At 51.9% G+C, this 16,425-nt stretch overlaps 2 protein-coding genes across 4 annotated transcripts in view; one reads left to right on the forward strand and one right to left on the reverse strand.

Annotated features, from left to right (window-relative positions):
• Window positions 1-622, reverse strand: part of TTLL9 (tubulin tyrosine ligase like 9) — a 40,933-nt gene extending 40,311 nt beyond the window's left edge. For both annotated transcript variants that reach the window (XM_019458835.2, XM_019458834.2), the window contains exon 1: window positions 550-622. In XM_019458835.2, coding sequence (XP_019314380.2) covers window positions 550-564 — 15 coding nt within the window. In that variant the 5' untranslated portion in view covers window positions 565-622. The remainder of the gene's footprint in view (window positions 1-549) is intronic.
• Window positions 623-7,619: 6,997 nt separating this feature from the next.
• On the forward strand, window positions 7,620-16,393 carry DUSP15 (dual specificity phosphatase 15). 2 transcript variants are annotated; one of them, XM_053890362.1, is made up of 7 exons: window positions 7,620-7,741; window positions 8,724-8,757; window positions 10,372-10,454; window positions 12,763-12,812; window positions 13,559-13,633; window positions 14,786-14,957; window positions 15,816-16,393. In XM_053890362.1, exons 1-7 carry the CDS (start codon window positions 7,730-7,732, stop codon window positions 16,086-16,088), a joined length of 699 nt encoding a protein of 232 aa, XP_053746337.1. In that variant the 5' UTR covers window positions 7,620-7,729; the 3' UTR covers window positions 16,089-16,393. The 2 variants fall into 2 exon arrangements, with proteins under 2 accessions (XP_053746337.1, XP_053746336.1); XM_053890361.1 differs by lacking the exon at window positions 7,620-7,741 and adding an exon at window positions 7,766-8,000.
• Window positions 16,394-16,425: the final 32 nt, after the last annotated feature.

Here is a 16,425-nt window from a genome sequence, read left to right on the forward strand (position 1 = left end):
GATTCTAGAGTAATTCATTTCCCTTCTTTGGGCCACATTTTCCCCATTTTAAAGTGGGGGGGGGCGCTGGCCTGTGCACTCCTAGAGGACAGGGACTTATGTGATTCACCTCTGTGTCCTCCTCACTGGTCAGCAGTGGGCTCGGTTTGGAGAAGCCATTGATTAGCGTTTGGGGATGAATGCATTACAAATGGATGGATAGGTAGGCAAACAGGAGGCGGGATGAATAGATCTCTAAGAGCTTTTCTAGGTTCTGAGGTTGCCCCCAGGGCCCCCGAAATCGCTGAGTACAGTTTAGAATCCCACATTTTCGTAGCTTTCCCGCCAGCAAGCCCCGGCTGCGGACTCGCGCAGCATCTCGGGCGGCGGCGCGAGGCCAGCCAGGGCTTGAAGTCTTTTCTCTGAATTCATTTTCCCCCTCCTTGTCCGGAATCACTCCGCGGGGACTCCGGACATCGCGCCCCCCCTCCCCCCGAGTCTGAATCCTCCGCGGCCTCCCTCCCTCTCTCTCGGGACGTTGAAAACATCTGGACCCCGTGGCACTCCTACCTTCGGGCGCGACATGACACGATTCCACAGGACCAGACCCAAACTGCCACCTCGCCGCGCGCGAGCCCCTGCGTCCCGTTGCCAAGGCGACAGAGGGTGCCGGGATCCGCCGTGCTGATTGGATGAGCCGAGGCGCCTCCTCTCCGCGCGATTGGTGCGCCTGACCCGGGGCGCGGGAAGCTCGCGCGCCCCAGAGGCCCAGATCCCCCTATTCCCCGGACCTTTCCCTCCCAGCCCGTAGCCTCCGCGACCCGGGGGCGCACCCGGCCGGAGACTGGCTGCCTTTCGCAGGCACTTACTGCGCCTCCTCCAGCTACGTTTCGCTTGACCTAAGAGCACCTAGCCTGAAAAGTGGCCAGTCTTTGGTAAATGCAACGGCACTGTTTCTTTACTCGGTGCCTAAGTCAGTCACCTTGTCGGTTGGTCAGTTGGCAACGTGGCCAGGCACTCCTGCTTTTGCTCAGCCACTCTCTCTAATTCTTAGGCACCAACTCTATGCCAGGAGTCACCTCAACGCCTGCTGACCAGTCTGCTAGTGCCTATCCATAACAATTCATTCTTGGCACTGCAGCTAAAGAGCATTAAAAAAAAAAAAATTTGTTTTTAATGTTTATTTTTGAGACTGAGCCAGAGACAGAGTGCACGTCGGGGAGGGGCAGGCAGAGGGTGACACAGAATCTGAAGCGGGCTCCAGGCTCTGAGCCATCAGCACAGAGCCCAACAGGGGGCCCGAACTCAGGAACTGTGAGTTCATGACCCCAGCCAAAGTCTGCCGCTTTACCCACTGAGCCACTCAGGCGCCCCTATAGAGCATTCTAGAACACGAATCCCATCGTGTCTCTACACTACATATAGCCTGAAGTAGCAATTTGTTTGCCATTGAACCCTGTATTGACTCCCTGCCTTTTCCTGCCTCACTTCTCCACTGTCTTGGGATCTATATACCAACCATAACTGATTAGAAACTGTTAAAAAAATGTGTTGTTTGTTTTATAGCAACAAAATATAAGTTATGTAGGAATATATCTAATAAAATATATGCAAGGTGCTTCATTAAACAACAAATTATTAAGCCTCTAGTCTTTCTTTTAATTTTAAGCCTCTAGTCTTATGGCATGCCTCATTCTTGACACTGAGGATACAACAATGAACAAAACCAACAAGCAACTGCCCTTGTGGAGTGTATGTTCTCACAGGGAAAATTACAAAACATTGAAGGACATTAAAGAAAGCCTGAATAAATGGAGGAATATACCCTGTTCATGGACTGGAAAACTCAATATCAAAAAAATGCGTATTTTCCCAAATTCAGTCAGGATTTTTGTGAAACCGTCTCAACCCAAGAGAGGCAAATATCAATGGAATAATAAGGGGATCCTAGAAACAGACACAGGTGTCTGTGTGCATGTGTGTGTGTGTGCATGTGTGCGTTTTAACTTGATGTGCAATAGAGGTGGCATCATAAGTCAGTGGGGAAAGGATGGGGAGCTCAGTACATAGCGTTGAGAAACTGGCTTTCTGTAGGAGTGAAAAACAGATGCCTAATTCAAGCAGGTTAAAGAATAAATATGGCAAACAAATACTTCAGGTTATTAGAAAATATACATATATATAATATTTTATGATGTCATGGTGGAGAAATATTTCTTAATAAAGCACAACTCAGCAGAAAAAATCTGTGACCCTCTCACAATCTAAACTGCCATACAACAAAAAAACATTGTAAGTTCAACTAAAAGACAAGCTACAGGGGGGCCTGAGTGGCTCAGTTGGTTAAGCGTCCGACTTTGGCTCAGGTCATGATCTCACGGTTTCATGAGTTCAAGCCCCGTGTCGGGCTCTGCGCTGACAGTGTAGAGCCTGCTTGGGATTTGCTCTCTCTCCCTCTCTTTCTGCCCCTCCCCAACTAGCGTTCTCTCTCTCTCTCTCAAAAATAAATAAATAAAGGTAAAAAAAAAAAAAAAGACAAGCTACAGATGAGGAGGAAGTATCTGCAACACATATAACAAAGGACCAGTACTCAAAGAACTACAAACTCTTAAGAAAAAGACTACTCTTACTTCACAAAAGAAAACTGGACAAAGTACATGAATAGAAAACTTTCAGCAGAAGAAACTCAAGTAGCCAATAAGCAAATTGAGATATGTAAATCAAAACAATTATAAAATATTATTTTAAACACATCATCTAGATAAAAATAAGAACATTTAAAAAAATTTTTTTAACGTTTATTTATTTTTGAGAGAGAGAGACAGAGCATGAGCGGGGAGAGGCAGAGAGAGAGGGAGACACAGAATTGGAAGTAGGCAGGCTTCAGGCTCCGAACTGTCAGCACAGAGCCCGATGTGGGGCTCGAACTCATGAACTGCGAGATCATGACCTGAGCTGAAGTTGGACACCTAACTGACTGAGTCACCCAGGCACTCCTAATGTCAAGTATTTTTAAGGATGTGTGGAAATCAAATCTTTATATGCTGTTGGTACAGACACACTTTGGAAGGCCATTTGCAATATCTCATAAAGTTGAAAATGCACACAACTCACAACCTGATTCCACTACTGGACATATATTCTAGAAGCTCTCTGAATACAGCTGCACAACCTGGGGACTATCACTTTGAGGCAAGACGTCATCCTTCCCTAAACAAATTCTCATCCTTGTTCATAGGTTATATGTACAAGGATGTTCATTGCAACATTCTTTTTTTTTTTTTTTTTTTTTAAGAGAGAGAGAGAGCCCAAGCGGGAGAGGGCCAGAGGGAGAGAGAAAGAGAGAGAGAGAGAGAGAGGGAGAGAGAGAGAGAATCCCAAGCAGGCTCCACACTCAGTGCAGAGGCCAATGTGGGGCTCGATCCCACAACCCTGGGGTCATGACCTGAGCCAAAATCAAGGTTGGGTGCTCAGGGAGCCTGGGTGGCTCAGTTGGTTAAACATCTGACTTTGGCTAAGGTCATGATCTCACGCTCGTGAGTTCAAGCGCCGCACTGGGCACTGTGCTGACAGCTCAGAGCCTGGAGCCTCCTTCAGATTCTGTGTCTCCCTCTCTCTCTCTCTTCCCCTCCCCCCTCTCAAAAATAAATAAACATTAAAAAATTAAAAAAAGAGTTGGATGTTCAACCAACTCAGGCACCCCAAAACATTCTTTATAATCATAAGAAATATTAGAAACAATCTAAATGTCCACTCCTAGCGAGATGGATTAATAAAATGGAATATATTCTAATAAAAATACTATAATGCTAAAAATTAATGTTCCAGATCTGTATCAACATAAAAATAACCCCAAACTTACTGTTGAGTGAATAAAAGAGACTTGCAGGATGACAAATATTTTTAAAGGTTGAAATTTGTATTAATTATAAACATACAAAAGTGTATTCTACATACTTACGGATATATTGGCATTCAAAGTTTAAAAATACTAGAAAGATGCACACCAAACTCACAATAGTGGTTTCCTCTAGGGAGAGTGAAGGAAGAAGGGAGAGGAGAGGAAACTCCAACTGCTTTAAGTTTATTTGGAACATTTTGTTTTATTTAAGCAACACAGTTGAAGCCAATTAGCCAAAGTAGTCTTATCCGGATTTATTTTTTGGTTTTTGCCATAATAATAAAAGAATGTCAATACTACCATAGAGGAAGAATTTTAGGATGCTTTGGGAATGCGTAACTGTGGGGTCTAACCATCTTTAATTGGAGTCAGCAGACTGGCGGGACGAAATGGGAGCTAGTCTGGTAAAGGGGATGGGAAGAGCATTCCAGACAGAGGGAATGGCATGTGCAAAATTGGAAATCAGAGAGAGTGAAGCATGTTTGTGGAAGTGAATGCCGATCAGTGACCAGGAAAGTTAAGGAAGAGGGGAGAGATGAGGCTGCCAACCCTGTATGTTTTGCTGTTTCCTTTTTTGTTGTTGTTGTTTTTTACAAATGTGGAAACAGAGCCCTAGTGAGGAGAACAGAACCCGGGCTTCCTAACTCCCTGTCAGTTGCTCCAGGCAAATCATAATGACAATGGTAACAATGAAGATGTTTTATATGCCTGTCTCTCTACCAGGTACTTGAAATATGTCCTCCTCGGGGCGCCTGGGTGGCTGGGTTGGTTAAGCGTCCGACTTCGGCTCAGGTCATGATCTCACGGTCCGTGGGTTCGAGCCCCGCGTCGGGCTCTGTGCTGACAGCTCAGAGCCTGGAGCCTGTTTCAGATTCTGTGTCTCCCTCTCTCTGTGACCCTCCCCTGTTCATGCTCTGTCTCTCTCTGTCTCAAAAATAAATAAACGTTAAAAAAAAATTAAAAAAAAAAAAAAGAAATATGTCCTCCTCATCTCACTAGATACCTATCGAGGTTTTTCCTTCCTGTGTTACAGCTGATGATACCGAGACTCACAGAAGTTAAGAAATTTGCTCCAAGTCACAGAGGCAGAAGCCAGATCCCACAAGGCCTTGTGTGCTATGCTAAAGAGATAGAGCTTTTTCCTAAGGGCATTGGCCAGTGTATGATGTTCCTATTGTAGCTGTAATTAGCACAAACTCAGTGACCTAAAGCAACACAAACACGTGAGTTTACAGGTTTTTTTTTAAAATGTTTATTACTTTTGAGAGAGAGAGAGAGACTGCACAAGCAGGGGAAGGACACACAGAGAGACAGAGGGAGACACAGAATCTGAAGCCGACTCCAGGCTCCGAGCTCTCAGCGCTGAGCCTGACACGGGGATCCAACTCATGAACCCGTGAGGTCGTGACCTGTGCTGAAGTGGAGCCACCCAGGGGCCCTGAGCTTACAGTTTTTGAGGTCAGAAGTCTGAGGTGGATTTCATTAGGCTGAGATTAAGGTGTCGGCAGGGCCGGGTTCCTAGGAGGCTCTAGGAGAAAATCTGTTTCCTTGCTTTTTTCACCTGCATTCCTTGGTTCATGGCCCCCTTCCATCCTGAAAGCCACCAATCCTACCACTCTGACCTCTGTTTCTTTTCTTTTCTTTTTTTTTTTTTATAATATGAAATTTATTGTCAAACTGGTGTCCGTACCAAACCCCGTGCTCATCCCAACAGGTGCCCTCCTCAGTGCCCATCACCCACTCACTGTCCCCTCCCTCCCATCCCCCCATCAACCCTCAGTTTAGTCTCATTTTTTAAGAGTCTCTCATGGTTTGCCTCCTTCCCTCTCCGTAACTTTTTTCCCCCCTTCCCCTCCCCCATGGTCTTCTGTTAAGTTTCTCAGGATCCACATAAGAGTGAAAACACATGGTATCTGTTTTTCTCTCTATGACTTATTCCACTAGCATAACCCTCTCCAGTTCCATCCATGTTGTTACAAAAGGCCATATTTCATTCTTTCTCATTGCCAAGACCTCTGTTTCTATCGTCATATCCCCCCAGACTATTCTCCTGCCTCCCTCTCTCACTTATAAGAACCTGGGTAATTACATTGGGCCCACCCAAATAATCCAGGACAATCTTTCCATCTGATGGCCAGCTCATGAGCGACTTTAATTCCATCCACAGCCTTAATTCCCCCTTCCCATATAACATAACATATTCACAATTCCCAGGAATCAGAGCATGGACGTCTTTGGGGAGATCGTTATTTTGCCTACCACAATGAACCACACTGAAGTATTTTTTTTTTTTAATTTAATTTTTTAAAGTTTATTTATTTGGAGCGAGAACTGAGATGTGCTGTACGTGTAAGATACACACTGGATTATGAAGACTTAATACACTAAAAAGGACGTAAAGTGTCTCAATAATTTGAAAATATTGACTACGGGTTGAAATGATAATATTTTTGATATATCGGGTTAAATAAAAACTTATTTACAACCTGTTTCTTTCTACCTTTTTAATGTGGCTGCTAGAAAATTTAAGATTACGCGTGTGGCCCACGTTACATTTCTGTTGGGTGGTGCTGGCCTACACTTGTAGCCAATGAAGGTAGGAACCGTCTCTGCTTTAGCCACCTCTGTGTCCCTAATATCTAGCATATAGTAGGTATTCAGTAAGCATTTGTTGAATAATTTCGTTTTTATGAGAACCCCGTGCACAGGGAGAGATGAGACAGGCAGACCCATGTATAGTGTGAATTCAAGGGAGAAAGAAATGCCAGGGAGTTTTAGTTCTCTCCAGTCACTGCATTTCAAACCGAGTTAACTCTCGGTCCTGCTCTGTACCAACATTCCCCCCCACCCCAGTCACCTACTATGTAGATGGGGCGGGGGGGGGGGGGGTGGCCAGAGGAGCCAAGCTGGCTCAGCTACTTCTATTTCAGACCCCCAGGAGGTGCCTGGCCTCAACTATTTTTTACATTCTTCATCTTTGGTCCTAGCAGCCAGAAAGGCTCACCTCAACACACTGAGACACAGATAGGGTAGCTGGAACCCCAGAGGGAGTTGTCCAGGGTCAGCCAGCAGGGCAGAGCTGAAGAGGGCCTGGAACCTTATCAGATCCAGGACTCTTGCCTCTAACTATATCCTCCTGGAGTCTCCTTTACTTCAAGGGACTCAGGTGTCTGTAACCCCCGCCCCTCACCTCCCTCTCCTCACATTTTAGCTCTGATTTCTTGAAGCCTCTAAGGGTGGTTATGCCTGGTCTCAGCAGATGCTGACCCAAAGCAGAAGGGAGGAAAGGATGAGAGGGAGGGAGACTGGATGGATGGATGGATGGATGGATGAATGGACGGACCGAGGGAGGGATGAATGGGTGGACTGGAGGATGGGAGGGCAGATGGCTGCATGAATTGGAGACGAGGATGGCTGGCTGGTAGGAGGCCCGCATGGGGGCGGGGCAGGAGTGGGGATGGACCGAAAGAAGGAATTACCCACACAGTGTCTGAATATGGGGGGACCCACAGCGATCCAAGTTCAGGCCCCCGTCACGTTTGTGCTAGGAAACCGCGGCCAGGCCCAGGGAGCCGGGCGTGCTGCCCCAGGGCCCGCAGGGAGGTCCGGGCAGCGCCCGAGCTGTGATCTGAGCGGCTGCGCCACCGGCCGGGGGCTCTTCCCGCCCCCGCGCCCACCCCGCCCGCGCCAGACGGTGCCAGGTGGGGGGGGGGGGAGCCCCCGCCCCCACCTCCGGAGGTGGCGGCCCCACGCGGCCCAACAAGCTGCCGTTGTCCCGCGGGCCCTGGGCCCGGCACACTGGGGCTTTGTCCAGCCCCCCGCCGCGACCCACGGTGGGGGGGGCCCCACATGACCGAGGGGGTAGGAGGAGCCTGCGGCGGCGGTGGCGGCGGCGGCGGCGGCGGCTCCACCACCATTTCCCTCCCTGGCCGGGGGTCGGCGGGCGGTGGTGGCGGCGGCGGCGGCGGCGGCGGCCGGGCAGGGGCCCCTGTTCCCCGCCAGGCTGCAGGCGCCGGGCGTGGGCCAACAGGGCAGCTGTGACCCGAGCGCTCTCCGGGCGGCGAGCTGGGGGTGCGCCCGGACCCCCGTCCCCGTGATCATGGGGAATGGCATGACCAAGGTAGGGGGTCGGGGATCGCGCAGCCCGCACCTGGCCGCCCCCAGTGTCGCCGCGGCGCAGGCTCTGCCCCGGTCGCTGTGCCCGCCTCTGACCTTCTGGCCCTCTCTCTGACGCTCTGTGTGTCCAGATCTCTATCTCCCGGTGACTCTCTGACCCTGCGTCCCTGTGTCTTCTGCTTACGTCTCGGTCTTTCTGTGTCTCTCTGGTCTGTTCTCCCTGTGCCTCTGTCTCTCTGCCTGTTTCTGTGACTCTGTTTCTTGCTGGGTCTTTCTGTGGCTGTCACTCCCACACTCTATCTCTCTGGGTCCCTTTCCCTGTCTCCAGGTGTCTCTGTGTCCCTTGTCTCTGACTCCTTGGACTCTGTTTCTTCATCCTTCCCCCTCTGCCTCTGCTTGACCCTCCACCTGTCCCTGCCTTCCCACCTCCCTCTTCAGACCCCCCCCCCCCCGCACCTGGTAAGTCCACCTCTCCCCTTGCCCCACTCCTCTGTGATCCTCCTCCCCTCTCTTCTCACCCCTGCCCAAGCTAGCTTCCCCTGGTGCCCCTCTCCTGCCATCCCCGGCCCCTCTCACAGTCCAGGCCTGAGAGGGAGAGGAGAAAGCTCCCTGAGTCCTGAGGTCCAGACACCTCACATGGGACAGAGATGGGCTGTGGGCCCCCCAGCTGCCAGGTGGGCAGGGTGTGCACCCCTACCCCACTGACCACAGCCTGTCTCTCCTGTAGGTACTTCCTGGACTCTACCTCGGAAACTTCATTGGTGAGCACTGCCCACACTGTCCCAAGGCTGTGGCACTCTGCCTGTCCCAGGCCTGTGTCCACCATTCATGCTCCAGCCCACGCACCTTGGAAGCGCTCAGGAATGGGGCCGGGGGCAGGGAAGCAATGCCAGGCTGGGAGGGAGAAGGAGCTCATGAGGACTAAGGGATATGTGGGCGGGGAATGTCCTCAGTGCAGAGGGCTCAGAACCGCCCTTTCTGCCAGATGCCAGGCAAGTCTGCACCTGCTCTGAGCCCCAGCCTCTCCCTCAGCACAAGGTCCACTCACCTCTAAGGGCTCTTATAGCCCTGAGGTTCTGAGTTGAGGTCTGTTTGGGGGTGCTGCTTCTAGCTGGGAAACTGGGAGCCTTCCCCACCCCACCACAACCTTCTACACAGAGGGGCGGTCTCTGGAGACTAGACGCTACCTCAGAAACTTGGTAGTGAGCACTGTCCCCTCTTTCCCAAGGCCATGGCACTCTATCTGTCCCAGGCCTGTGCTAAGAGACAGGCTGATCCTGAGACTCCACACATTTCCATGTGCAGTCAGAGAAAACTTCAGAGAGGGAGGGGCATCTGTGCGAGGGGCAGGGTTTTCCCCACCACGCCTGCGCCTCTCCCACCCGACCCGGCTTAGATGCTCCACTCTCATAAATCTGATCTCCTCCCTGGAAGGCCCCTCGGCAGTTCATGCCACTTGATTTCGGAGTATTAGGCTAAGTAAGCTCTGAATCCTTTTTAAGTCCGTAGTCCCATGAGGGTAGGGGCCATGAAACTGCCCCCACACCCTCATACCCAGCCAAGGCTGCACCTAGTAAGCACTCAGTAAATGTGTTGAATGAAGTAGACATTTGGAGAAGGAGGGGAGGAGTGTTATTTATTCTAATGATAAAAGATCTGCACACACTGGGATTCCAGCTCCTAGAAATAGCCACTGATGGAAGCATGAGGTTCATCCCTGGGTCAGTTTACATAGATCTTTGTAGATACAGATATAATATGTAAAATACAAATGGGAACCTGTTCTGCATGCTGTTCTGTAACCTGTTTCTTATTTAATAATATATTGTGGACACGCTGGCTCATCAGCACATAGAGGTCTTTTCAATGGGCAGCACAGTATTCAAGGATGACTATACTTATTTATCCATTTCTCTTATGGTGGACGTGTAGGTTGCCCCCACTTTTTAACTATTTCTGGTGTGTCTGCTGTTATAAGCAGAACCGCAGAGAACTTCATCCTCTACACCCAGCTTTCTGTGTGAGCAAACCCCTCTGTAGACAGGATTCCTGGAAATAAGAGTTGCTGGATCAAGGATATGCCAGGGAAGGGTGTTTGCCATGGAAGGGAACAGCCTGGGCAAGACCAGGAAGAGGCTGGGCTGTTACTTATGGGTGCCCCCACGACAAGACTGAAGCGTTGGGGTGTGGTAGGACCTGTCACGGCAGGAGCATGACAGGAAGTGGCCAAGGAGCAGGGAGCTGGCAGAGGGTGGGCCAAAGTGGAGAGGGAGAGGTGGGAAGGGGAGCTGGGCAGTGAGCTCCCACCCTTCATGGCCAACAGGGACACGTAAACCGCACCCACCAGATTGGCTCAGGCATCCTGTCTCTTTCAGATGCCAAAGACCCGGACCAGCTGGGCCGGAATAAGATCACACACATCATCTCCATCCACGAGTCACCCCAGCCTCTGCTGCAGGTACTCTTTACCCCCATCTTTGGGCTGTGTGTAGGTGGGGAAGGGGGCTTCCGACCCCCAGTGGCACCCATTTATCAAGGACTTACCATGTGCCAGGCCCTATACTGTCTTCCTGACCTATACTAGGTCATTCCATTAAAAACTGATTTGTTTTACATTAGCATCCCTATTTGATCCCTGTTTGGCCACTAGGGCCCAGAGAGGTCAAGTAACTTGCCTGAGGTCACACATTCAGGAAGCTGAGGAGCTAAGATTTGACCATCTGACCCCAGAGGCCTCACCCTGAATCTTAAAGAGGACCCTACATGGGCTTCCCGTTGCCCAGCTGAATGGATGGCTACAAATGGATGATTCTGGGTTCTGTGTCTTGCCATGTAATCTTGAGCTATGACTTCACCTCTCTGGGCCTCTGATCCCTCAGTCCTGTCTGCCCCCAGAGAGGCTGTTGTGAGGAGGCAGAGGGGCTGCAGGACGGTGAAGATGCTTTGCACATTGTAAAGCACGGCCCCCACCGGAAGGGTTGGTACCAGTTTTCTGGAGTCCTGGAAAAGAGGGGGTATGGGTGTTATAAACCAAAAGAGAAAAGTAGGAAATCCAGACCACTTATTCTGTAATCTTGGGCACAGGACTTCATCTCTCTAAGCCCCCTACCTCACTGAGTTGTTAACAGCCGCAAAACAGCCAACAACTTACAGGTGATATAACAAAGCTAGTCATATTCTTATCCCATAAAGATAGCCCGCTCCTCCTAATCTGTTAGAGTCTGTGTCACCCACTAAAGGGGAAGAACAGTGGGTAGAAAAGGGCTCTGGAGATCTGAGCTCCAAACCAGGTTCACAGATTTGCTGTGTGACCTTGGACAGGTTCCTCTCAGTCTCTGGGCCTGAGTTTCCCCCTGTGTCAGATTTGACGGTCTCTAAGAGCAACTTCCAATAATCTGTGGTGCTCAGTGTCATTCAAACAAGAAATTTCCAGGTCAATGGAGTCTGACTTTGCTTTATAGGGCAGGCTTGTTTTGGAGTATTTGGAGTATGCAGTCACTGGATTGCACAGGGAAGGTTGTCAAGTCGTGAATAGATTGACTAATGAAGCGACTGCTTGCCAAACGAGTCCCCACTCCAACCGCCTTCCCCTCTTCCCACAGGCAGCCCTGCCTCCCCGTCTATTTACCAGCCAGGGTTTGATAATGGCAAGCAATCCCAAGGCCAAATGTGTTGCAAAGTGAAATTGCAAACCTTGCAAAAGATGCAGGATGGTGTGACCTTGGGAAAAGTGAGTCAGAGAAGGGCTGGAATCTCACCCAAGGCCATTAACAAATGAGGATCTGGCCTGGGGTCCCTTAGCTTGTGGCTGAGGGTGGGCCAGGCACTTGAAAAGAGTCATTTGAATATCAAAGGATGAAAAGAGGTCCTTGAGAAAAGTGATTCTTGAGCACAAATCATCTTTATGATCTTGTGTGAAGGTTAAGCACGAAGTAGAGGATATTATAGCAAGTTTGTTGGAGAAATTACTGGCAATGCATTCCTTGATTATTTTAATAATTAGCACATAGTTTGATAACCGTAATTAATGAGCCATATAAACTTATTTTCATGGCTTTGTTTCTTTTCAAGGTAATAAAATGTTTTGCCCTTTTTTTAATTTTATTTTTTATTATATTCTTCAAAATTTTTTAGAGAGAGAGCACACACGGGGGGAGAAGGGCAGAGAAAGAGAGAGAGAGAGAGAGAGAGAGAGAGAGAGAGAGAATCCCAAGCAGGCTCCACACTCAGCGCAGAGCCCAACACGGGGCTCGATTTCACAACCCTGGGATCATGACCTGAGCTGAAATCAAGATGCTCAACTGACTGAGCCACCCAGGCGCGCATGCTCTTTTTAAAAAAGTAATCTCTGTACTCAACACGGGGCTCAAACTCACAACCCTGAGATCAAGAGTTGCATGCTCTACTGACTGAGCCAGCCAGGCGCCCCCTGTTTTGCCCTTTTTATGCTATAGTTTTGTAATCCTCATTTGGAGGACAGTTACTGCTGTGGCCCTTTCCCACCTCTTAAAGGTCCCTGGATCCTTTTTATCAAGTCCTCATGCCCAAGTCACCTTATGAGTTTAGGATACCATCTTCTCAGAAGGTTCTGGATAGAGCTGGGAGGCACTCACACATGCTATCTACCCTCTTCAGATAGAGAGGGCAACAGTGGCTCGGAGAGGGGTGGGAACTGGCCTGGATCATGAGGTGCTTGGGCAGCCCAGGCCAGGGTCAGGGGTGCAGCCAAGGGCCCCCCACTGCCCATGTGTGTTTTGTACTTGCAGGACATAACCTACCTTCGCATCCCTGTGGCAGACACCCCTGAGGTACCCATGTAAGTTCTCTGGATACACCAACAGATGGACAGACAGCTGCCGTCTGTGGTGATGCGGGGAGGGGTGAGGAGGGGGTCTGGGGGAGGACAGAGAGGACTCACACCAGAAAGCTGTCCTGGGGACCCTCGCACCAGTGGTCACTCAGACCTATGTCTGTCTCAGCCATGCCCTGAGCCAATGCCCCTGGCCAAGACTCTTAATCTCCCAGAGCTCGGTGTCTTCAGCTGAAGAAATGGAGAGACTGTCCTGTCTCAGGACCAGATGCCCCAGCAGATCTGAAGGCTCAGCCAGTTCCTGGCCCTGGAGTTAAGATGTCTGGGCTCCAGCCAGGCTTTGCCATTTACTAGCTGTATAACCTTGCACGAATTGCTTTCCCTCTCTGAGAGGGATCAAAGATCAGATTGCAGACCCCAGAGGAGTGGGACTCCTCTGTCTCCTCCCACTCGTTGCCTTGAAAGATCAAGATAAACCCTCTATGACAATAGGATCCGTCGGACCCACTGGAGAGGTGCTCCTGCCTCCGTGGCAGGATTTCTCATTATTGGCCTCTTTCACTGGCTGAAATGCCACCATTGTTGCTTCACACACACCTCCACTTGTACTATAGTCCTGGCCCTTATTCGCTGCATGGGCTGGCTGACCTGAGGACCCAGGGCTCTTGACATCCCATCCATCAGTGGGGAGGGAGACAACTCCCAGGAGACCTGCCCCCCAGTGCTCCCTACCCTGTTGCTTTCTTCTCTAGCAAAAAGCACTTCAAAGAATGTATCAACTTCATCCACTGTTGCCGCCTCAATGGGGGGAACTGCCTTGTGCATTGGTGAGTTAAGAGAGGAATGAGGGCAGGAAGTAGGGGAACTGCCCTCCCAAACACACACTCACCCTATGGGGAATGGGGAACCTGGGAGGCACCTTCTCCAGCCTGTTGCCATATATGACAGTCCATCAGTCGTCTCATGGAGGCTGATCAGGGGCTCCAACCAGGGCTCTGTGCCTTACCAGCTGTGTGGCCAAAGCCAAAGAGCGGTTTCTCCCCGAGGCTCCATTTCCTCATCTGTGAAATAGGGAAAAGAATGTTGACCTGCTGGGCTACCAGGAGGGATAGGAAGGTAGCTCGACACTCTCCAACAGTTCTGGCTCCCTCTCCTCCCCTCTAGGCTTTTGGGGAAATAGGGCAGAGCAGGAACCCTGGGCTGGGAGACAGGACCCCTGAGTCCTCCCATGGCCCCTGGATCAGTTGATGTCATTCATCCCTTAACTTCCCACTGAGCACCTACCCTACACTGGACTCAAGGCAGCCCTGCCAGAGCCCAAATCATAGGAGCAGCTCCTCCAACCTGTCACCCTGTCCCCCCTTCCCGCACTCCAGCCGCCTTGGCCAACTCCCCACACTTCAAATCCACCAGCTCCCACCTCATGGGCTTCATACACTGCCCAGAATGTTCTTGACTGACCCTTACCCATCTTTCAGGACTCAGCTTGCTGGCACTACCTTCCCTAATCCCTCTCCATCCCTCCCCATTAACTAGATTAATACCTTTTCCTATAGGATCTCCTAGCTCCTGGACTCATCTTCAGAGCAGTTATCACCCTTGAATTGTTTCCGTGGTTAGCGTCTGTCTCCCCCAACCATACTGTAAGCCCAAGGATGGCAGAGACAATGTCTATTAATTCCCCGTCATGTCCCCAGTTCCTGAAAAATAACAGATGGTCAGGAAATGTGTATTGAATGGATGAAGTGATGTTTCACTCGGACCTTTGATGTGGGAGAGTAACAGGGGGATACTCCAGGCAGAAGGAACAGCACGGGCAAAGGAAATAGGAAAACAGGTCCTAGTGGGTTCTTTGTGATGGGAGCTCAGGAGGAGAGGGTGGGAGAGCTGAGGTGGAGACCGGGTGCCTGGGGGTAGGGCATGGAGGAGATCGGACCTTCCCTGAAGCCTGGTGGGTGGGTGGGTGGGGGGTCTCCCAGCTTTGCAGGCATCTCCCGCAGCACCACCATCGTGACGGCATATGTGATGACTGTGACGGGGCTTGGCTGGCGGGACGTGCTTGAAGCCATCAAGGCCACCCGGCCCATCGCCAACCCCAACCCAGGCTTTAGGCAGCAGCTTGAAGAGTTTGGCTGGGGCAGTTCCCGGAAGGTAGGGGCTCAGGCAGAGGCAGGAGCTGGGCAGGGCTAGGAGACTCTTCCTGCTTGAGTTGAACACCGACTGCAAAGAATTTAGCCTGTGCTTCAGACCTGGCAGGAGATTTTGCTTGGGTCTTGAACTCATGACCCTTGAGCTAATCTAGCCCCTAGGTGTATTTTGTTCGGTCAGCCAGATGTTCCCTTTTCTTTTTTAGTTTAGAATTGGGTAGCCTTTGGGCCAGACTATGGACCCTTCCATTTGACCAGGTCCCAGCACTGCCTGCTCTACCTGCCTGGAACCTGAAGGCATTTGAATGTTTGACCCCTTTGGGGAGAAATGCCATTTCCCTACTCCACCCCTGGGTCCCTGGTGAGGCCAAATCAGTTCCTTCTCTTAGGCCCACTGGGCAGAGGGCACACGGGGATGGCAGGAACCGAGGCCTCCCTCGGAACAAGGGATGAGAGACACAAGAGAAGCAGCCGCAGGAAAGCTCTCTCCGGGGTGGCAGGCTGGTTCTCAGAGGCTGATGTGCAAGGCCGCGTTAGGAAAGAGGCGGGCAAAGAAGAGGCCGGCGTGGGTGGAGTTGATGCGCAGAGAAGAGGGTCTCCCCTGCGCCGGGGGCGGGTGGGCGTCGCTTTAGCGGGTCGGAAGACCGGGTGGCAAAGGGGAAGGGGGGGGGGGGGTCCGGAGAAGATAGGGAGGAGGAGGCTCGTCTAGGGCGAGGGTGAGAGGATGCTCAGGAAGGGGAGGGGCCCAGAGAGGGGTGGGGAGCTCTCGGGCCGGCGGAAGCGACGAGGGCCGGGGTGCGGGGACCCGCCGGCGGCCTGGCACCGATCCCCGTCTCGTCCCCACCCCCCTCCCTTCCCCCAGCTCCGCCGGCAGCTGGAGGAGCGCTTCGGAGAAAGCCCTTTCCGCGACGAGGAGGAGGTGCGCGCGCTGCTGCCGCTGTGCAAGCGCTGCCGGCAGGGCTCTGCGCCCGCGGCCGCGTCCCCCGCACCGCACGCGGCGGCCTCCGAGGGAACCCTGCAGCGCCTGGTGCCGCGGCCGCCCCGGGAGGCCCACCGGCCGCTGCCGCTGCTGGCGCGCGTCAAGCAGACTTTCTCTTGCCTCCCGCGGTGTCTGTCCCGCAAGGGCGGCAAGTGAGGATCCCGGCCCGCCGTCGCGCCCCTCTTCCTCCCGACTCGACTGGTCCCCTTCGGGGCTGTCTGGGCCGCCCACCGCCTCCAGGACGGGCCCAGAGCCTGTGGGAGCCCCCGCGGCGACCTGAGCCCCGCCCCGATGCCCGCCCTGCTCGTCCGCGTCCGCAGTCTGTGTGTCCTCCAACTCTGCGCGTCTGTCTCTGTGTCTGGGCCGGCCTGCTGCAGCCGCCTGGTGCCTTAGTCCTTGGGCCGGGGGGGGGGGGGGGAGGGGGCACCCGGGCCTCCACCCTTAAAGGCAGCGGGAGTGGGAGTGGGTGGGTGGGTGGGGGTTAGGTGGGCCT

This window comes from Panthera pardus, unplaced genomic scaffold (genome assembly GCF_024362965.1).
Source record: "Panthera pardus isolate Hobbes unplaced genomic scaffold, ASM2436296v1 HiC_scaffold_25, whole genome shotgun sequence".
Taxonomy (NCBI): domain Eukaryota; kingdom Metazoa; phylum Chordata; class Mammalia; order Carnivora; family Felidae; genus Panthera; species Panthera pardus.

What these genes read in the sequence shown, in the direction of transcription:
- DUSP15 (XM_053890361.1), top strand. Translation starts at nt 7,980, where the DNA reads ATGGGGAATGGCATGACCAAG. An exon ending in CTACCTCGGAAACTTCATTG is followed by an intron (nt 8,758 to 10,371) that starts GTGAGCACTGCC and finishes TGTCTCTTTCAG; the next exon opens with ATGCCAAAGACCCGGACCAG. An exon ending in GGGAACTGCCTTGTGCATTG is followed by an intron (nt 13,634 to 14,785) that starts GTGAGTTAAGAG and finishes GGGGTCTCCCAG; the next exon opens with CTTTGCAGGCATCTCCCGCA.